The sequence below is a fragment of the Typopeltis vanoorti genome, chromosome 9, assembly GCF_054136105.1.
Source record: "Typopeltis vanoorti isolate ZY-2024b chromosome 9, IOZ_Tvanoo_1.0, whole genome shotgun sequence".
Lineage (NCBI taxonomy): Eukaryota > Metazoa > Arthropoda > Arachnida > Uropygi > Thelyphonidae > Typopeltis > Typopeltis vanoorti.
In genome coordinates, this window is record NC_143557.1 from 34651083 (window position 1) to 34673935 (window position 22853).

General features: G+C 34.0%; 1 protein-coding gene across 2 annotated transcripts in view; it reads right to left on the reverse strand.

The window, feature by feature from the left end:
• LOC150102965 (sorting nexin-14-like) overlaps positions 1–22853 on the reverse strand; it is a 793179-nt gene that overhangs the window by 432936 nt on the left and 337390 nt on the right. For both annotated transcript variants that reach the window (XM_090397844.1, XM_090397845.1), the window contains one exon: positions 16712–16867. In XM_090397844.1, coding sequence (XP_090253970.1) covers positions 16712–16867 — 156 coding nt within the window. The remainder of the gene's footprint in view (positions 1–16711; positions 16868–22853) is intronic.

Genomic DNA, 22853 nt, shown 5'->3' on the forward strand with positions numbered 1-22853 from the left:
AGGATAGTTACAGCTTAGACCCACTGAAAATATTGCAATATATATATATATGCAAATGATTTAGTAATATCGCTTCAAATATTTTTGACACTTCCAGATTCAGTAGCAAGTGGTGAACGATCAATTTCAAGACTGAAACACTGAAACTAGTTAAAATATATCTAGGATCTAGTATTTCATTGGAAAGATTGGTTGGACTGTCAATGATCGCAATAGAAGGTGATATCTGTGAGAATCTAGAAAATTTGTATGAATTTGTTTCCATAAAATCAAGAAAAGTAAATTTTTAAATCATTTAATTTTTTTCAATACATTGCTTTTTCCATTAAAAATTAAATTATCCTTATCATTGTGCAATTTTTCTAGCTTGTACATCTCTAGTTATAATAGCTCACAGCCAGTAATCAGTAACTCTAGCCTATGTGCATTTTGTATGTTTTGCAATTTTTGCTGTGTTGTTAATATATGTATTTTTCAAAGTGTGCAATTTTACATAAAAATATGTTTTGAGTTTATAATCTTTAAATTTTAATACATTTAAAAAAAAGTAAAGGGTGCTCAACTTAAATTTGCACTGGGGCACCAGAACCCCTAGAGCTGGCACTGCATGTAGGTCAAAAGAATTAAGGCTAATCAGAAAGTTTAAGCATTACCAAGAAGTCAAAAGACAGATAAACAGAAGTTGTGCCAAACAGCTTTTATAATAGACCAGAAGTTATATCTACCATTGGGAAAGATAAGTTTTCTGCATTAAGCCCTTTTTAAAGTCAGACTTAGCCGGTTTAATGATAGCTTTGCAAGTGTTGTGAGCTTAATGTGGACTGAAAATGAAGCCAGAGTTTCTTTTTCAAGATTGAATAATTTCTTTTCTTGGACTGTCTGGCACCCTTTATTAGAAAATTATAGCTTTGATTTTGGGGAAAATTTTGGGCAGGGTGAGAAATGAAGTCCTTAATTCCAACATAATTTCTGTAACAAAATTACAACATGTGTCTTGATCTGGAGAACAGAAACAGTCTGACCAGGGAAAGGAGGATTTAGTCTCAGAGAACTTTCTGCTTGGAATTGTTGTAGTGCCAAAATGCACTATGCCCTCCCCAAGTAAATAACTTGGGGAGGGCATTCTGTTAGAAGTGAAACTTGGATGAGATTGTTATCAAAATTACTAAGAGGAGCAGTTGCCTCAACAGCATATCTGGAAGGAGAACTTGTTAAGAAAAGATAGCTTTGTATAAGTAAAGAAGATTTTCAGGAATTATGATCAGAAGATGAACGATTTGCTTTAGATTATTGTTCAAAGGAAATACTTTCTCTTCTTTTCCAGTGTTAGATCGTGAATGAGGCCTGCCTCTGCTAGACAGATCCTCGTTCAGGATCTAACAAGAACGGAGCCTAAATAAAGAAAATACCTGTACTGCTGGTGAAAATTGTACTAGAAATAAATAAATAAAGGGAATGAAGTGTATCATATAATTGTCTATTAAGTGTATATCCATTCACCCAATGGAGAGGAAACACTGTAAAATATTAATATGTGTGAATTAAAAGGGAAATATATGTGTGTAAATTGGAAGTGGAAAATAATGGAAAATAATATGAACAGAATTTAAAATAATATAAACAGAAACAGAAGAATAATATGTGTAAGTTGCAACAAACAAAAAAAAAAAAAAAGGAAAATGCTGACAATCAACCCAAGGACAGATTCTATGAAACTGTGCATGCCACAGTGATGACTAAGAGCCATAAGGTCATGACCTGGATAAACCCATTGTTGAACCTTACAAGCAAGATTTCTCAAATTCTCTGGGAGGAGCTCTCTCTCATGGGTTCGAGATGAAAGTCTTCGATGCAACCATGACTGTAAGCTGCAGAAGAAAAAGGGAGTTGATGGTTGGAAAATCGAGAGAGTGGGGAAGAAGGTGAAAGAGGTATGACGTGAGAAGGAGGTCCGACAAAAAACCTCCAAGTGCAGACCGACGAAAAAAAGGCTCGGATCCAAAATGAAACCCGAACCGTGATGTCCCTCCTGTAGGGTACAGAAGTTCCAGACAAGCACCTCAGATGTTTCCCAATGACGGGGAAAATCCAGTGCGCGTCAGTCCATGAGATGGGAAAGCAATCTGCAAAGGTCCAACCAGGATATGCATGTGACTCGCACGTGGTGATTGAGTGAGACTGTATGCTGCAAGAAATGGTAAGGTAATTTTGACCTATCTAAAGTTCAAGAGGGAGCATTGAATAAAAAATTCGGTTTAAGCACATTTGCAAAAAGGAAGACTGAGACTATTTTGTTAGTTAGTGGAACTTTTAGGGGCATTGGACTGGTAGTCTGAAGAGCCATGTTATGTGATCCTCGCAAAAGAATTTGTATGTGTATGTTACCTTAGCTGTCTCTCTAAATTTGTGTATGTGTATGTTACCTTAGCTGTCTCCCTAAAGATAATGTCTAGACAATTTTTAGTATATACCTATGCGCATGCCCTCTCTTAGAAGATAATAGATATGCCATATTCTGAAATTGTCATGTAATGCTACTTAAAGTGTTTAATCTAATTTAAGGGAATTAATGAACTGATTGATTTATGTTTCATTTTTTCTGATAGTGTAAAATAAAACTATATCTTTTTAGTTGAAACCTGGTCATCGAATTGTGTTTGAGAACGACATTGCCACTCACCAAAATACAGACCGTGACAAAAAAGGGGAAAGAGTGATTAAGTAATATTAAGGCTAGAAAAGGGCACGACTGCAATCTCCCAAAAATCCGGACACCATTCTGCCTGATTAGAGTCAAGCAGGATGGTTATCTAGATCAGGGAAAGGGCCCACAATTTATTAAGATAGACAACTCTAACTGGCACAGAACAAATACATTTGTTAGAGTCCGTGACCCAGGTAGAATTTTAGGATCCCTGGCCACAAGGAAGCAATTGATAAGTCATATTCAAAATTAAGAACCAACGTTCACAAAGCACCAGTCTAACACCAGCTTAGTCAGTGGAATTCGAAAAAGGACACCCAGTTAGAGTTGTGGGCAGTAATGATCATGATTTCACTCTTAGGGAATTTTACACTGCAAGAAATTGAGCTTCAAAGATAAGGAGTCAATATATGGCAGAGTGATTTCAGAATTTTAGTAATGACAAAACATCAGATGAATGATAATGTGGCAAGAACCACCTCAGAAGCATGCCCTGTAAACTTTACCTTATAGTTTACTATCACCTCTAGGTCTCTTATAAATCACTTGCAGCAAATTAACATTGATATAATACTTAACCTGCTGGGTCTTCAGTCCATAATGCATAACCTTGTACTTAGCTACATTAATCAAACGCTCCATAATGTTCATTTGTAGAATCAGTTTTTTTTCAAGTCAGCCTGCAAGATTTCTTTTCAGACACCAATTACCCTACAGAAATGAGTATCTACTATCAAACTATCATCCTATTGCTCTTGCTTGAGTGTTGTCTATAGTAATCAGGGAGGTCATCAACTGTCAACTTCTTCAACAGCTAGAAAATTAGCTAATCAGTGATCACCAGTATGGATTTTGCCATTCATGATCCACAGCAAATCTCCTCAACATCACCCATCTCCGAATATATATATATATATCATGGAAAATTTTGATAAACCTGCCCTGTTGCATTCAACATTTCCTAGGTATCTAATAGGATTTTTCATCCAAGGCTTCTCAACAAATTTCCATCTTATGATCTGCTTTCTTCCTTTTTAAATTGGATTGCCAGTTTTCTCTCAGGTCATTCTATTGGCACACATTTAGGAACTAAATGTATGCCATCTAAAAGAATGCAGATTTTCTGATGCTGAGATATCTATTTCTTTGTTTATGACTGAAAATGCTAGAGGTAAATTTCACTACATGGGCAGAGATCTGAATTCTGTTTGGTGATTTGTGTGGAAGATACGGGAAAATGAAATTAGATCCTTTTTATAAGAAAGAAAGCAATTCTGCATTTCATTAGCATTGAAGGCATCTAGGCTAGGTTATCCTTTTCCCCAATGAAGAGTGATATGATGATGATCAACATTTAATTTGCTAATTGCAGAGGGTATTGAAGTTAATCAGAACCAAAAGAGCACTTGTGGAAAATCTTATAAAGAGAAAGCGAAAGATGGCAAGACAAATATTAAGAGGATTAGCAGGGGAAATGTCTCTGGAAATACTGGAGGAAAAATTAGAGGATTGTGTTGATGATGTAAAGAAATGGATGGGTAACAAGAGCTATTATGAGATCAATTAAGAGCTATTATGGCCATTTGATTATGTCTAGCATTGAGGCCTGTTAGCCTACATTACCCACCAATGGACAAATGCCATGAAAAAGTTCAGAGAAATATGTGCTGTGTCTGTTGACATTTACAGGACTTTTGACTGATCGTGTCTGGCATTGACTGTTTTCCTTTGGTCTATTATTTTATTAATTCAGTCTTTTAATTGCATGCAGAGTTTTTTTTTTTTTTTTTAATAGTTATTTATATACACTGCCAAGGACAGGGCTTGTGCTTGGTGTAAAAATGAATTCAGTGAGTTCTTTGTTTGAATTTGACATGGAAATTTCAATCAATATTTTTGTGTGTGTGTGTGTGTGTGTGTGAATGAGTGAGTGAGCAAGCGAGTAATCTATTAATTGGTGGAGTTGTTTACGGGAAAAAAAAGGTGGCGAAGGTATTATGACAAAAAAACTTTTGCTGAATGGGAAAATGTGATAATCAATATGAGTGGAATTTCAAATGAGGGAGTAAATGAAATCGTATGGAATATTACTGGTGCATGCAAGGCAGAACAGAAGTAAAAATGCAAGCTGATGTGTGTAAAAAAAGGTGAAAAATGTGAGAAAGGTATGAAAGAAAAAGAAAAAAACAAGAGTGGCATGGTGTTGGTAATGTCTAGCCTTCATAGAGCACTTTGCAGCACCATGCAAGAGTTGGAGAGATTAGGAATGTGCCTGGCAAATGGTAGATAAAGTAAGAAAGATTCAATGATGCAGAAACAGATGAAAAAAAGATATGGTCATATCTAGTGTCTCCACAATCATGCTAGATTAATGAGCAATGAAATTGTGACTTCCAGGAGTGAAGCTTTATTCATATTAAATATCTTAGAAAAAGTGAATTAGCAAATGATATAATTATGCAGGTCGGAACAAATGATTTGCAAGAAAATAAGGATGGTATGACAGAGGATATAAAAAGCTGTTGAATTAAGTAAAAAAAAAAAAAGAGCAGCAAAAGAGTGACGATTGTGAGCCTGTTCTGGTAATATAACATGACTGAGCTGTTGTGTTAAACATTTAACACATTGTATTAAATGCTGGAGATGTGCAGAGGAACTCCTGTACAATATATTGATGTATGGAGCATTATTAACCTCCCAACCGGCCGGTGTGGATGAAATATTCAATACTCCCTAGCTTTTTTCATGGATCAAAACTTCGTCGGCATTCTACCTTTTATCATGCCATTACCTTCCTCCGCCGTTAATCTCGTTACGGCTATTCTATAGCATTAGTGGATTAACTGTTGCTGAGTGACCTTTGTGTCCCCTCCCCCTGTCTTTACGTCTATTGTGTTGCTTAGAATTTCATTTACTGTCCTAAGTTATTTGACCTTTCTTGCCTCTAAAATGATTTATTGTGTCTCTTCCCAAAAATTGAAACCAATTTTACATATGCGAAAAAAAAATCACTCCTGAAATGCCCACTGATCAGCTTTTGCAATGAATCTATTTAGTGATAGTGAATTTGGTGTATTTTATTCTATAAATCAGTGCACCGGAAGAGATGCACTGATTGTTCTTTCACTTTACGTATATTAATTGAATAATTTTTTTTCGAATTTTAAAATTTTCAAATGTTTGCTTTGAAAATATTATGTCAAATATTTATATTTTTAAATAATATTTATTGAAATAAATATGTCCTTTTTCTTTCGTTTCTAGCGAAATAGCATTATATGGATCATCACATTTCAGATTTAGAAACGATTTTTTGTTATTAATAAAGACAAAATAAAAAAAAATGTTAAAATGCTAAATTGCCTTACTCGGTTTCCGATTGTGTCTTTTTGGTATCAAAAATTTATATCCAATGATATTTTAGCAGTGATTCTTCCCCTTTGTCATTTATTTATTTATTTGTATTATGCATATTACGATAATATCTAGTGCATAACCTCGTAGATATGTTGAAAATATAATGTGAAAAATATCATATACGGAATGATTCAACATTTTTGCTCATTTTGAAGATTTTCTAATGCTTCCCCCCCTCCTTATTCTCTCCTGGAACTGAATTGCATAACTACTCTAAATTTCTATACAGGTTTGAAAGCTTTTCTAGACAGCATTCAAAATCAATTACTTCATTTTACCATTTTGACAAAAGATATACGGCAATCATATTGTATCGTGAAGCTTCTAAATCTGTTCTATTTATTTGCAATCTAAAACCAGCTGTTCTACTGCCCGCTGAAATTATGTGAAATTTTAGAAATAATATGCTATATTTTCACCATGCAAAATTGTTTATATGCATACCACACAAAAGAAAGTTCAGTAGTATTATTTGTGTTTGTTTTTCTTTTAAAAAAATCTAAATATTACTTCTTCTGCTGCTGGAAGCTATTTCTGAAATAATCTACGTCTTATAAATACTTGGTAATTCTACAAATCAGTGCACCGGAAGAGTTGCACTGATTGATCTTTCACTTTACGTATAATAATTGAATAATTTTTTTCCGAATTTCAGAATTTTCAAATGCTTGCTTTGAAAATATTATGTCAAATATTTATATTTTTAAACAATATTTATTGAAATAAATATGTCCTTTTTCTTTCGTTTCTAGCGAAATAGCATTATATGGATCATCACATTTCAGTTTTAGAAACGATTTTTTGTTATTCATAAAGACAAAATAAAAAAAAAATGTTAAAATGCTACATTGCATTACTCGGTTTCCGATTGTGTGTCTTTTTGGTATCAAAAATTTATATCCAATGATATTTTAGCAGTGATTCCTCGCCTTCGTCATTTATTTATTTATTTGTGTTATGCATATTACGATAATATCTAGTGCACATCCTCGTAGATATGTTGAAAATATAATGGGAAAAATATCATATACGGAATGATTCAAAATTCTTTTTCATTTTGAAGATTTTCTAATGCTTTCCCCCCCCCCCCTCCTTATCCTCTCCTAGAACTCACAAGTTTGAAAGCTTTTCTAGACAGCATTCAAAATCAATTACTTCATTTTACCATTTTGACAAAAGATATACGGCAATCAGATTGTATTGTGAAACTTCTAATTCTGTTCTATTTATTTGCAATCTAAAACCAGCTGTTCTACTGCCCGCTGAAATTATGTGAAATTTTAGAAATAATATGCTATATTTTCACCATGCAAAATTGTTTATATGCATACCACACAAAAGAAAGTTCAGTAGTATTATTTTTGTTTGTTTTTCTTTAAAAAAATCTAAATATTACTTCTGCTGCTGGAAGCTATTTCTGAAATAATCTACGTCTTCTAAATACTTGGTAATATCCTCTTAGCTGGAGGAAAAGTTGAAGGCTTATTACTCTCAGTGCTATTGAGAAGAAAGGGGAGAACACTAAAGTGCCCCAGGCTGTAGTGCAGAATATGTCAAGAATGTCTTGTTTCCTTTTCGATTGTTGATTACCTATATTCTAACAGAAATACTGATATTTCGTTTACATGCTTATACATTATTTATGCCAAAATAATTGCTTAATTTATAATGATCAGTTTCACTTTTATTATCAAAAATTAGAAATTAAATCATACAATTATCTTGAAAAAGAGGATTTGAATTATTTTCAAAGAAAAGGTGCATATGCGTTTCATAATCTTCTTTTTTTTTTGGGGGGGGGGATATAGACCTAAGCAATCTGCGGATATTTCAGATAATTTATTTCATAAATCGTTCGCAAGACAGCTGTTACAAACGTAAATCACTTGGGGAACATACCCATTCGTTTTAGTGTAAAATAGTAGCAAAGGTTCAGTTACTTTAGATATCTAATCTAGAAGAAAATGTTATGTCTGCTGAGATTAGAATCATACGTGAATAATTTTTCTGACATGATTTCTCTATTCGTTATAATGTAACCAATTTCCAGATTTTTTTCCCTCCTGCAGACTTCATGTTATATGCAGTGATTTCTTCTTTGAACTATAAGAAAAAAAATCAGATAACAGGAGAAAAATATGTAGTATTTTCTTTTCCACTGGCTGAATTTACAATGTTCTTTCTTTGTGTTTTGAAGAGAAACTGCAAATGACTTTTTTCTTACTATTTTTGCCATTATAACATCTCATAATTATAAGAGTGACATTTTACCGTTTTTCTCCCACATGAGAAACAGAAATAAGGTGGTAATAATATTGTTGATTCTGCCAAACTTCATTGTAGCAGAATTTTTTATTACAAAACTTTGTAATATATATATCTCCGAAACAAGAAATTTGGAACCCATATCACATCAATGTTGAGTGTTGGCAAGGTGAAAATGTTCCCGTTATTATTTATATATTTCATTTATTAACTAGAGGGGGCTATGCCCAACCCCCCCCGTGTTCCGGTATGGTAGACCAGTTCTCCTTCAATTGTGATAACTCAAAAAGGGGTTCAGCCCCTGAATTCTGATGACTCGAATTTTGAAGACTCGACACTCAGGGTAGCCCCTGAGTTTCAAAACGTTTCGATAAACATGACATAAAAAAGCTTATCATTTTATATATATATATAGGGTAGATTTTATTTCATTATTTTTTATTGTTTTGATGAAATACTTTACCTGGAATACTCTTTCCAGTTTCTCTGTGTCATAAAAAGAACTTAAAAATTAACCTTCAAGATGAAAAGGAAACAGTGCATTCGGGTATCCCTCTATCAATATTTGTTTTGATGGCCTTGAAAACAAACATTTTTTATTTCATACTGTTCAGAATTTAAAATTCTTGAACAGCGTGGAACGCCTTGAAGCAAGGGTAAACACACAAAGCAGTTTTACACTCAGGGCACCAGATTTTTGTTTCCTTTCTGATATTTTTTTTATTACATACATAATATTTGCGTGGAGGTTTTTTTTTTATTAGCCGTTGGTGGTAGATTTTCGGGATAATGGTTGGAGTTAGCAGCGTTCAACCTCAGATGTCTGACAGGATTTCCTGTTTTTCTGCTTGCTGAAGAAGGTGCATGTGCATGCAGCAATGCTTTCGCAATTTCTATTCTGTATTCTAGATATGTTATGGTAGACAAACATTTTTTCTTGTACAGGAGGAAACTGTTCCAAATAACAAAATCCAAACACTTCAAAATTCAAATAACATGTCCAAACACTTTTTTGTAATATTTTTTTATGCTGTTTCCTCATTACAGAGTAGAATGATAGCTGCTGATCGCAGTTGTCGACTCAACGCATAGTGTCGTTGTATGCACACACAGCAATGGGTTTTTCTTTCTTCAAACCATGCTTCTCCACGGATTCCGCTGATGGATTGTGCAGGGAAGATAGCAGAAAAACATTTTTTGTCTTTCCAACGTAGTGCAAAGACTTTCCCTCGCTGATAAGTTCGGATTTCCCCCTTCGATAGCTTTCCTGAAGCCAGATCTGGAGGCATATCTCGCCTTTTTGCATTTACAGTACCATAACTATCTGTAAGATGCTGTAAAAGCAAATCAGCGAGTTCAGGACACATATATAGTAATTATCCATTATAATGCAGTAACCTTTCCCCAGTAAAGGGTCTAGTAACTGCATTACTGCACGTATCGACAAGGGGAGATCCGAATATTTATCATGCTCGATTACAGTTTGCTTTCCCGTATAAGGTTTGAAATCCCAAAGATATCCACTTTCCGATTCGCAAAGCATAAAAAATTTTACTCCATACTTCGCTTTCTTTTTGGGAATATACTGCTTACATTTCAGTCCACCTTTGAATGGCATAAGGCTTTCATCGATACTCAAGTCTCTCTCAGGAATGTAGAGTGATCTACATTTTTGACGGATTTTCATCAGAAAATCATAAATTTTGTTGAGGACTGGGCAAGGATGTGTTGCCTGATCGTATTCTTCATTATTCTGAAAATGCAAATACTTCATGATGAGACTGAATTGTTTTTCAGTCATAACATCAAGAAACATTGGCGTGTTCAGAATCCAGTCTGTAGACCAATACATTTCGAGAGCGGGCTTTCGAAATGTATTTCGAAACTTCGGGTTTTTCACTTTCTTTATTCTGATATTGCATTTGAAGGATGACAGTGATTTTAAATATTAATTTCACCTGTATCCGAATATCACATAATTTCATGATTTATAATAATCAGGAAATATGTATATTGTCTGATTTATAATTTGCTAATTTATAATAATCACCACATAGTTTCAGTATCGAAAAATTAAAGTTATGTGGAACAATTACTAGAGAAAAATAACGAATTAAATAAAAACTGTACCTATGTTTCATAACAGTTTTCGGGTGTGTGTGATAGTAATGCAACGGGGGGGGGGGTTAAACTATCAGAGGCGAAATAAAGTTCAATTCTATTGTAAAAATATGGAAATGAAATTTCACATTTGATATACATATTTTGAATGATAAAAATAAGCAAATGTATCGCTTACTTTAAAAATTGGTGAATAAAATATCGGAATTATGCAGAAAATATAAATTTAAATCATAACTGTTAATTTCATTTTGTAATGACCAATTATACAAGGAAACCAAGAAAGTGAAAGTACAGATTACTATACAACATGAAGAAAAAATTTAGTAATATAATTAAAGAATTTCATGTTATTCTCTATAAAGCAAAGCTGCTCAAGCGTGTCATTAAAGGAAATCTGTTAAGTATTATTCGATTTCGAAGGTTTTGTACAAAAATAAAATTAATATAACCTGGAACGTCGGCAGCTGGTTTTCTTTTCTTTTTTTAAAAGAATATTCCAAATAATTATCGTGAATTTCTTCGAGAACAAAGAAAAATCTTTTGTCTAGTAGCGATTAGAAAAAAATTAGCGCAAAAAAATAAAAAATTAAATTGGTTAAGTGAAGAAATCATGCAAGACCTTTATTTTGTCCAGAAATTAAAATTGTATTGTACAATAAAAAGAGAAAACAAAAATATAAATAATTTCTCTATTTTTAGTCTATCATATATAACTAAAATCCAGTTCACCAGCATGGAACAAGAAAGTCCGTTTCTTGTTATAGGCAACTGAGAGGCAGCTACGAACGGGAGATAATCCGATTAACCTTTCTCTTCAGCGTGAGGGTTTATCACACCTTCTAATGGATATGACAGTCAAATTGCACTTCTTATCCAGGTTCTTTAAACAGGTGGGCTGAATCTTATCCAGATTTAGTTGGACGTCTATAGACGTCCTAGCCGGTAGGAAGGTTAATGGGAAAATGCATTTGCACTTGCAGGAAGGATTACACTTAAATAATGGATTTAGTAGGAGATGCTTGAAGAAAATGTTAAGTGAAAAGAGCAAATATATTTAGCTAGGTATAACAGGGAGAATGCATGAAAGCTTGGGCACTAATGTGAAACACTGAGACTTATGACACAGATAAAATGACAATATGGAAGTGATAACCCCATTCCCCCATCCACACCAAGAATGACAGGACTAGTGTTATCAGACATGAAAACTAACGACTGTAGCTGTATGTAAGGAATTTGGTTGATGAATAAACTCATACTGCTTATTTGAACCATTCAGTTTTTAAGATATACTTGAATACACATAAGATAGTAGTTGATTAATATGCATATTCACGATGTCCTATCAGCAATGAAATATCAAGAATGGAGGCAATGGATTTTTAGAACCAGTAAATGATATAGGACCTACAATTATTGGCATTACCGAGACCTAGGTAATAGGATATGATATCCTTACACGAATAGAATGTAATGAATAAGCTGTATTTCAGAAGGGCAGGTAGGATAGAAAGAATAGATAAAGCGTAAAAACATGGAGTTTTTTTAGCTGACAGACAGTTAATGTTAAAGAATAACATTGCTATGGTGGTTAAATAGCCACAATGGATACGTGTACTGTTGAAGGAAACATAAGAAAAGTTATTCTCCCAGGCAAATTTTTAAGGTTTTGATAAGACCACACTTAGACTATTGTATTTCAGATAGGGTCACTTGAGTTCTGTGGAGATGACAATACAGCTGAAAAGATCTAGTGGCAGGAAACAACAATGATTAATGGCTTGTGGAACTTTACATATGAAGATAAACTGAGAGAATATGGTGTTCAAAGTTTGAGGAACATATGGAGGAGGGATGTGACTGAGACTTACAAGTCAGTAAGGAGAGCTCACAATGCAGACAAGTAATATTTTGCACCTTGTGTGGCTAGTAAGGTAGAATGTGGGGAATTCCCTGGAAGCTGGCCAAGGTTATAGGAAGCACGTAAGGTCCAGGTTCTTTTCGTGGCACATGGTGAATGCATCTGCAGAAATTATGTTCGAGAGAGAGAGAGAGAGAGAGAATGTATTTAAAATTCACTTAATCAATTCTTGGTCTTCCAGGACAAGCATTCATAATAATAATAATCACAATAAAAAAATGACCACAGAGTGCATGAGAGTTTGTGAAGAGAGGGCAATGAAATCAAAACTGTTTGTTTCAGCATATTTTGCTATGAATAAATATCCTCTTACGTTTTATATTCAATATCTTTTTATAGCTTTTAAATTTAATATCCTTTTATAGCTTGTTATTTTATTTAATGTCCTTTATGGCATAGTTTTACTATGCCAAAATAAAGCCTTCTAGGGTTCTTGTCATTGTTTATATTTAACAAGCATAGCTTTCTGACATATTTTGGCATAGTTTTACTATGCCAAAATAAAGCCTTCTAGGGTTCTTGTCATTGTTTATATTTAACAAGCATAGCTTTCTGACATACAATTGCTACTGTACTGGGATGAGGGTTTTGCCTTCATAAGTTACTTAAAATACAAATGATTTTTGCTCCTGGAAAGAGTTATGTCTTTTAAATGGCTCAATTTGAAGCTTAAGATTGTACTCCTACAGACAATCTGGTAAATTTTAAAATTTTCCAGTTTCAGAATATTGGGATATAAATAAATATTTTATTATTTCATGGAATAATTTATTAAAATAAGTTAAAAAACAGAAAAGAAAATCATGCAGTATATTTGTAAAGAAAATTAACATAAATGATGGTCTGCAGATAATTTCCTCATTGTGCCATATTTCACAAAAATCAGGCATTGTACATAAGCTGAAAAAGATGGTGATCTCTATTATAAGAGATGAAGGAACACTAACAGAAGAATTACATTATATTCTCCAACTACTACTGATCAGCAATGGATATTCTAAAAAAATGGCACAAAGAATAGCTTTCTCTAATTCCCCTCCACAAGAGATCAATAAAATTCATAAGAGAGCCTCAGTTTCCATCCCTTTTATTGGTGAACTTTCACTAAAAATTGCAAATCCTCTGAAATCTCATGGCATTAGAGTGGCCTTCAAACCCATTATGACAGTATGAAATCTGTTATGCTTGCCCAAGGACCACAACCCTTTCAACAAACATCCTGCAGTTTAAAATATTTCATGTTCTTGTAGCCTTAATTACATAAAGCAAACATCGAGAAATTTAGAAATAATACAAAAGGAGCATATTGGAGAAGTCACTAACAACAGAGAAGACAGCTCAGGTCTGGCATTCCATTTCTCCCACACTCACCAACACTGAATGGGATAAGAACTCCATGCTGTATATAGAAGAAAACTTCAGTGCCCACAACATCAAAGAGATTATGATGGTAATCTACTCACAAGGCATTCTCATTATTCAACAGACTTAAATTTTTCTGCAAACTATCGAGCACACCTACTGAACAATCGCTGATCATGTGCCAGCTTCCACGCTCCACGTGTTTCTGTTGTACTTGTGTAACGGTTCTTACACATTCAGTGTTTTTAGTTATGTAATGATTAATATTTAATGCTTGTATATTTGTGTGTTCATCCCAAACCCAGATGAAGCCACTAGCTTAAGTGGCAAAACTAGAAGATTGATTAAATAATTATTATGACCTATAAATCCAGTGTTAGATTTTTTTTAGTTCATTAAATATTCATCGTTGAATATTTAATCATCACTCAATACCTCCTCTATTTCATTAAAGTCATCATATGTAACTTCAGCTAAGTAAATCATAATGGGTAGCTGGTTGATTAAATCATTTACACCTGAATAACATGTGATATTGTAAAACCATTAAATGCTATGTATGATTATTATTATTAAATAACTTAAGGAATTCACAATGTATACTAGAATATAAATTAAATTACACTTTAACATATATTTCCAATATTTTGGCAATGTCATGTTACCATCTTCATGGGAACTTAAGATAAAGACACGCAGGCACTACAAACAGCAAATGAGGACAAAGCGAGGAAGCTACTGTTTTTCCTAAAGTCCTGATGGTGCCCCCTAGAGGGCTATATTAGGTATTCTTGGCCATTGGGCTGAAGTTCTCTTGATGTATGTTTCCCAAATTTGGGACAGTCTCATGCATCCAAATTTGTTGAGGTTTGGCATGTTTCTTAGGGCTGAAGCTAATTCCATGAATAGTCTTTCAAATTTGAACTTGCTGCAGTGTATTACTGTGGCTTTCTTCCACCTTATTCTGTGGCATGTATCCAGAGCATGGTCTGCAAGCCCACAGTGGCTGTACTGGTGAAAATCGGATGTAGTCCTTGTGTTCTGAAATTTTGATATTCGCTGTCCTGCCTGTTTGGCCAAAGTAGGACAGGTTACAGCTGCAAGGGACCTGGTATACACCAGGTAGGTCTAGAGGAAGCGGTTGGTCTTTAGTGCACCAGATAAGGGATGCCAATTTTCTATATGGTCTGTAACAAGAGGTTAAGTCATGTTTTTTTAGGATTTTTTTAATTTTTTCCAAGGTGCCCCAGATGTAGGGAATGGTGATGGATTTATAGTAATCTTTAATAAGTTTAGTTTAATCCTTTATCCAAGTGAGCAAACAAAGTTTGCGCCTGAAAGTATCTTCAGAACTGGGGTAAGGTAATGCAACACCAGGCAACTCGTTGCAAAGGTGGAGAAAGCTCTCATCACTCCTATCTCAGTATCTCCCATAATGCAAAGCACATCTCCTTGTGGATATGTGTAATGCTATGCATTAAGGCAAGGGACACTACCCATACCGGTTTCGACCTTTATTGAGGTCTCATCAGCGGGAGCCAGGCCCAGTAGTGGAGATACAAAGGCAGAAGCAATGAGAGGTCATCCTAACCTATAGGAGTTGCCAAAGGGTGTGCAACCTTATTAATAAATTACTCCGGATTCAGAGAAAGATGCTGAAAGTTTATTTTTCACTTGGTTAGACTATAATAAGTTTAGTTTAATCCTTTATCCAAGTCTGAGCAAACAAAGTTTGCGCCTGAAAGAAGGCTCCCACTGACGAGACCTCAATAAAGGTCGAAACCGGTATGGGTAGTGGCCCTTGCCTTAATGCATAGCATTACACATATCCGCAAGGAGATGTGCTTTGCATTATGGGAGATACTGAGATAGGAGTGATGGGAGCTTAGAGCTTTCTCCACCTTTGCAACGAGTTGCCTGGTGTTGCACTACCTTACCCCAGTCCTAAAGATACTTTCAGGTGCAAACTTTGTTTGCTCACACTTGGATAAAGGATTAAACTAAACTTATTATAGTCTAACCAAGTGAAAAATAAACTCTCAGCATCTTTCTCTGAATCCAGAGTAATTTATTAATAAGGTTGCACCCTTTGGCAACTCCTATAGGTTAGGATGACCTCTCATTGCTTCTGCCTTTGTATCTCCACTACTGGGCCTGGCTCCCACTGACAAGACCTCAATAAAGGTCAAAACTGATATGGGTAGTGGCCCTTGCCTTAATGCATAGCATTACACATATCCGCAAGGAGATGTGCTTTGCATTATGGGAGATATTGAGATAGGAGTGATGGGAGCTTAGAGCTTTCTCCACCTTTGCAACGAGTTGCCTGGTGTTGCACTACCTTGCCCCAGTCCTGAAGATACTTTCAGGCGCAAACTTTTTTGCTCACACTTGGAAAAAGGATTAAACTAAACTTATTATAGTCTAACCAAGTGAAAAATAAACTCTTAGAGTAATCTTTGTTGTGAAGGGGGGGGGTACAGGTTTTAGTATTTTTTTGGGGGGGGTTATACATAATTATTTAATAATCATGTATAACCAATGCATAAGCCTTTCTACAAGAATTAAATGCTATGTAACAAACCTCAAAGGTTTAATGGTCTCAAATGCAAATGTAAAAGTGTGGTGTAATCATAATGAGAAGTTTTATGAATACAGACCAATAATGTACATTGTATTTTTTGACATGTGCAAGAAGTAACAGTTTGTCAATGTCTAACTCCAATTTCCTAATCAGGAAGGTAAAGTTTCTAGCCATATTGCACATATGACCATTTTTGCTTTAATAAGTAGTCGAAATACTGGTGAAACAAAATGATAAACTGTCTAGTTCTGAGAAATTAGCTAAATTAAGGCACATAATTCAATGAGATCTGATTGGAAAAATAAATTACTGTAGCAAAATTCTAATTCCTTACTTTCTTTAATTTGTTCTACAATTTTTTCATCAAAACCAATTCTATCAACTGCATCTGGAGCAAAATAATTATTATATATCTCTTGAGCAGTGATGTGTAAGGATTCAAGTTCTTCTTTTGTAAGATCCGGATTCAATATGTGACCACTAAACTCATCTGAAAAATAAAGAGAGAATAACTTGGATGATATTCTGAAGTATGAAGTATAAGACTTCATACTTCAAAGATTGTTATGATTATACTACTCTTAAAGCAAATCATTTTGTATTAAAAGAAGCCTTTACATGATTAATTTCCAAAAACAGAAGAGTAAATTTGTTGAATAAAAGTAACAAAAAATGAGAGTTAGTAAAAAGAAGAGCAAAAAAAAAAAAGTTAACATTGCACTCTGTTACCATAGAACAACACGAGCGAGCTAAGAGTGAGATCTGAATGCTGATGATCCAATATGTAGAGGAAGTGGGTGGTGCAGAATGTTGATGATGGAAGTATTTTTTTTTATGCAAGAAAGGATATGAACTTGATGAATGAATTACACTTAAACCAAATTTGTGGTAGATGCTCAGGAAACTATTCTTTGGTGAAAGAATAAATAGTGCATCTGCCCTGTCATGCTAGCTATAAGAGTGTTGCACAAACAGTTAAAACATATGCACATCATGGTAGTCAATTTCCTAGATAGGAAATGGCACTTGAATGGGATGGGATTAGTGTTCCTAAATTTCAAACATCTAATCAAAATTTCAATTTTTATTAAAATTAATATTATGGAACAAGGTACTGCTAATGAGTACAGAGTGAAAAATCCAATTAGAGTACAGATCTCGAATGGCAGTTGTATGGGTAATATAGCAATGGGTTTGATACTGTTTGGTGTGAGGTAGATATTAATAGGCAAAATACAGAGCTGGATATTGCTACATGACTATCATCTTCACAGTCAGCTTAATTGATATACAAGTAGGATTATCCTTATGGGTGATTTCAGTTATGGTAACAAACTTGAGGGAGGAAAAGCATTTTATAAGTCATTACAATATATATTAGAAAAAATAAACCCAAATGACTTTATATTAATAGCAGGTGACATAAATACAAGAAATGGTAATGAATTAATACCTCTATGATAGATAATTGCAGAGAAAACTGTCTTAATGAAAATGGAAAAAAGATGAACAGATTTTGAACCTTACAATAACAATAAATTTGTTTCTAATTTAGAACATGATTTATATAAAATAAGACCCAATGTATATAAGATTTTGAAACACCTAAATGCAGATACCAAAGAAAACATAAAATTAAACATTGAATTGAAATTAGAAGAATTTCTAAATTACTACACAGAACTGTGGACAGACAAATATTTTAAAAAAGACAACTGGCAAACAATTAACGAAAATGAAAAGGAAATAACTGAAGAAGAATTAGAAATCAGCCTGAAAGAAACAAGAAACGGAAAATCACCTGGAGAAGACAAGCTAGGTTCAGAACTATATAAATACGCAGGAACAAGATTCAAAGGAAGAATCTTATTATTTTTAAATAAAATTTAATCAACTGGTATCCCCCCAATAGAATGGAAAAAAGCAATTGTGATTCCTATCTTTAAGAAAGGTAATAGAGATGACCCTAAAAACTATAGAGGTATCAGTATACTAAATTCATGTTAGAAAATATACAGCAGAATCTTAAATAACAAACTAATGAAATATTCCAAAACTTTATTCTAGAGGTACAAAATGGATTGAGAAAAGGACGATCATGTATAGACCCAGCCTTCTGCCTAAAATTAATAATAGAGAAAAGAAGAGAATATAATTTAGAAACACATATTGCATTTATTGACTTTGAAAATGCATTTGACAAAGTTAAAAGAAACATATTATTTAACATATTAAAAGAAAGACAAATACCAAATAATATCCTAAAAGCTGTCACAAGTATATATGAAAATAATCAAATACAAATAAGATTAAATCATGAGCTATCATACACAAGAGAGATAAACCAAGGGGTCCGACAGGGATGTCCCCTCTCAGCAACTCTTTTTAATATCTACTTAAATGAAATAATAATAAAATGGAGTAAAAATTTACGTCAAGGAATTAAACTTTCGCCTACAGTTAACTTAAACACTCTCCTCTTTGCAGACGACCAAATAATAATTACAAATTCTGAAGATAACTTACAGAAAGCTATTTTAAATCTAAATGAGATATCCAAAGATTACGGTATGATAATATCAATGGAAAAATCAAAAACTATGGCCTTTAAAGGACAAGATCCAGCAAGAACTAAAATAGTATTAGATAACAAGATCTTAGAACAGGTGAATTCATTTAACTACCTAGAATGTATGATCACTTATGAAAATGAAAAAGCTATAAACATAAAAATTGCAAAATATTTAAAAATAACAGGAGTAATTAACTCTATATTTAAACCAAACCTAATTCAAAAACAAATCAGGCTAAAAGTATACAATACATTAGCCCTACCGGTCTTAATGTATGGAAGCGAAATCTGGACAATAAAACAAAAAGACAAACAAAGATTAACAACAGCAGAAATTAAGTTTATGAGAAAAACTGCAAAGTATACCCTATTTGATCACAAAAGAAACGAAGATATTATGAAAGAATTAAACCAAGAACCAGTAATTGAAAAAATTAAAAAATATAAACATAGATAGATGGAACACGTTCAAAGAATGAAAACAGAAAGATTACCAAAACAAGCCTTAAAGTACAAGCCATTAGGAAAAAGAAAACCAGGACGTCCTCTTAAACGATGATCGCTTAAGAGGACGATTCTAAGGCCTGTTCTGGCCTAAATTCTAAGGCCAGAACAGGCCTTAGAATTTAGGCCATACTAGGCCTAAATCCTTGATACGTATGATGATGATGATGATGATGATGACAATAACTTCAAAAATAATGAAGGGATGCTTAAGGATCAAAGCTGTATAACTGAGAGGAGACTTCCACATAACCTTTAAAGGAATGCGGAGAACCGACCAGGTCTTCTGACCTAATGTCCAAAACTCACCTTCTCATGGTGCACCGTATTGGGTATCTATCTGGATAGATACAATTTGGGATTTAGCCAACCAAACTGTATTCTTATTGGCTTAAACCAAAACACAAAATGATGGTACAACATGACAAACTTTCATGCCAGCTGGGGTGTTGCCAGGTTAAACAAGGCCCCCGTTATTTTCGCCAAGGAACCAGAGTGAACAGTGAAAAGAAAGCTACAGGAACAAATCTGAAAACACACCCCAACATCACCAGAGTTAAAGACCGGTACTATCAACATAAGAAGCCTAAATGGGAAAGAAATGGAGAAAGCTGAGGAATTAGATAAGTACCAGATCGACATAATAGGGGTGACTGAAACAAAAAAGACAAAAACTGGTGAGATCTTTCTGAGCGATAAATACAAAATGTTATATTCAGGCAATGACAATCAAGGAAAAGAAGGAGTAGCCATAGTACTCAACACTAAATATGAGGCTAAGCTTCTTGAATGGCTGGCAGTCTCAAGTAGAGTGATGTGGGCAAATAGGAGAATGGGGAAACTGGACAATGAGGCTTATTTGTGCCTATAGTCCCACAGAAGGTTCTACTAAGGTAGAAGTGGACGAATTTTTTGAGGCTTTAAAGAAAGCAAATGACACAATGAAAAATGGAAAAGTTGGTCCTTGTTGGGGATCTAATTAGCAGAGTAGAAAACAATTGTGAGACATACAAAAATATTTTGGAAAAATTTGGAGAAAAGAGCAAAGCTAATAATAATGGCAAATACTTGTTGGACATGAACTGGTTATTTGCAGCTCTTAACTAACACCATGTTCCAACATAAAAATGTGCACAAATTCGCATGGAGAGAAGAAGCAAGGAATAACAAAAGTCTCATTGACTATGTTATTGTTGATAGTGATGTTTTCTCCTTGGTACAGGACACCAGAGTGTAAAGAGGATTTGAAATTGGAAGTGATCACTATTTAGTCTTGAGCAGGATAAAATTGAATTTCATATTGAAAAGAATAACATGTAAGAAAGTTTTAAAGTGAATAAAAGTTGTGCAGCACTCAGGTGTGAACTGTAGTCTAAAATACACAAAGATTATTGAAGAAAAAATGAAAAAGTTTCAGAATAGGAAACCAAAACTTGGAGATTAGGTGGCAAGCCTTGAAAAAAATCTATAAAAGAAGTCAAGTTCTTACAGAAATAAACAAAACAAACAATAGATATTGGAGAAGTAGATGACCAACAATGGATAGATTAACATAAACTTTGGAAAGAAAATAAACAGAATTACTATTTAAAAGATTTTTAGAAAATGTAACTGATAACAGTCTCCTAAATAACATTACATTAGAAGAATTAAATGAAATGAAAAATCACAAGAAGAAGATACATTTCTAATAGAACTAATGAAATATGCAAGAAATAAATTTTGCCAAAGATTTCTGACTTTAATAAACAAAATATATAACACAGGAAGAATACCCAATGACTGGAACCATGCAACTCTGATTCTGATCTTTAAAAAATTATTGCCGGGCTTCCCACAGGACTCATCGTGGGAAGCCCATCCTAGATAACACAAACTCTATAAATACCACTCCTTAAACTCATTCGTTTGTGCTCCCACTACCCTATCAGACAATGCATTCCATGGTCTCACCACTTTCCATACAAAAAAAAAAAAAAAAAACATTCCTCCCCCCTCTTGAGCACCACTTCCATTCATAACAACCACAGATGGTCCCTTGTCCTTGCTCCTTTTACCCTTGTGCTACCATACAAAAAAATACCTAGTTTCAATCTTGTCACCTCTCAACAGTTTAAATGTCTCAATCATATCACTTCTCCTTCTATCTTCCTTACTACGCTTATTAATAACCCTTCCCTTCACATCAACAACTAGAACCATGCAACTGTGATTCTCATCTTTAAAAAATTATTATTATTATTCAAGACCTTCATGCAGTCACAAGACTCACTGTGGGAGGCCCATCCTAGACAAAGTCTATCATACCACTCCTCAGACTTATTCGTTGTTCCTGCTCCAGCTACCCTATCAGGTGATGGAATTTCACAGTACAACCACCTTCCATACAAAAGAGTCAAATCGTTTAACTAAAGATTAAACACAATACAGGTCTCAGTACTGAGCCCTATGGAACCTCCATTCATAACCTTCTGCTTCTTCATACACAGGTTTTTGATATCTATCAGATAGCCACCAATCCAATTCACTATCCTGACATCTAAAACCATATGCCATAACTTAAATATCAGCTTATCATGTGGCACTGTCAAATGCTTTTGTAAAATAAAAAAAAAGGCAGTGTATGCCTTTCTTTCAATCACTGTTTGTTATTTTACTATAAAAGGCAATCAGACTGCCTTTTACAATAAAACACTAAAATAAGAGTGCCCCTTAACAAATCCATGCTGCCCTCAGAAATAGCATTATTACTCTTGTCAGTCAAAAGTCAAACCACTTTTGTATATGATTTCATACTAATTTCTCCAAAAATCTTAACAACTACAGAAAAAATAGAAACCAATCTATCGTTTTCCATTCTACCACCACTTATATGCAACGGCACTATCTTACTTACAATTATTGAACATCTCATAGTACTTTAGGCTTTTCACCCATTTTTTTTCTACTATTATTCTGAGTATTTTCATGAGTGCTTCTACAATTTCAATACTGTTTCTCTGGCGAGGTCACTGTGACAGGCACACTTTGAAAGCTTGAATCCTCTCCATCTCTCTCTAGCATCAAAACCTACATTTCCAGGATGAAATACCTAAAGTGATAAAGTGATCATTAAACAATTTCAGTATGTATTCTGCATCGATCACTCTACTAGTACTTTCATATAACAATGCCATTCTTCCACAATCATTTCTCCTCCTACTGATCACATAACAAAAGAATTCTTTTGGATCCTTCTTGGATCTCAGGGCTACTCTCTTCTCATATTCAAGTTTTGTTTTCCTTTCCATGCTAGTCACTTTCCTGCCCTCAGTGTTATACTGTTCATGCATTCACTCCCCACCATTCTCTCTTTATACTTCTTCCATAATTTCTTCATATGCATTTCCCATTTGATATC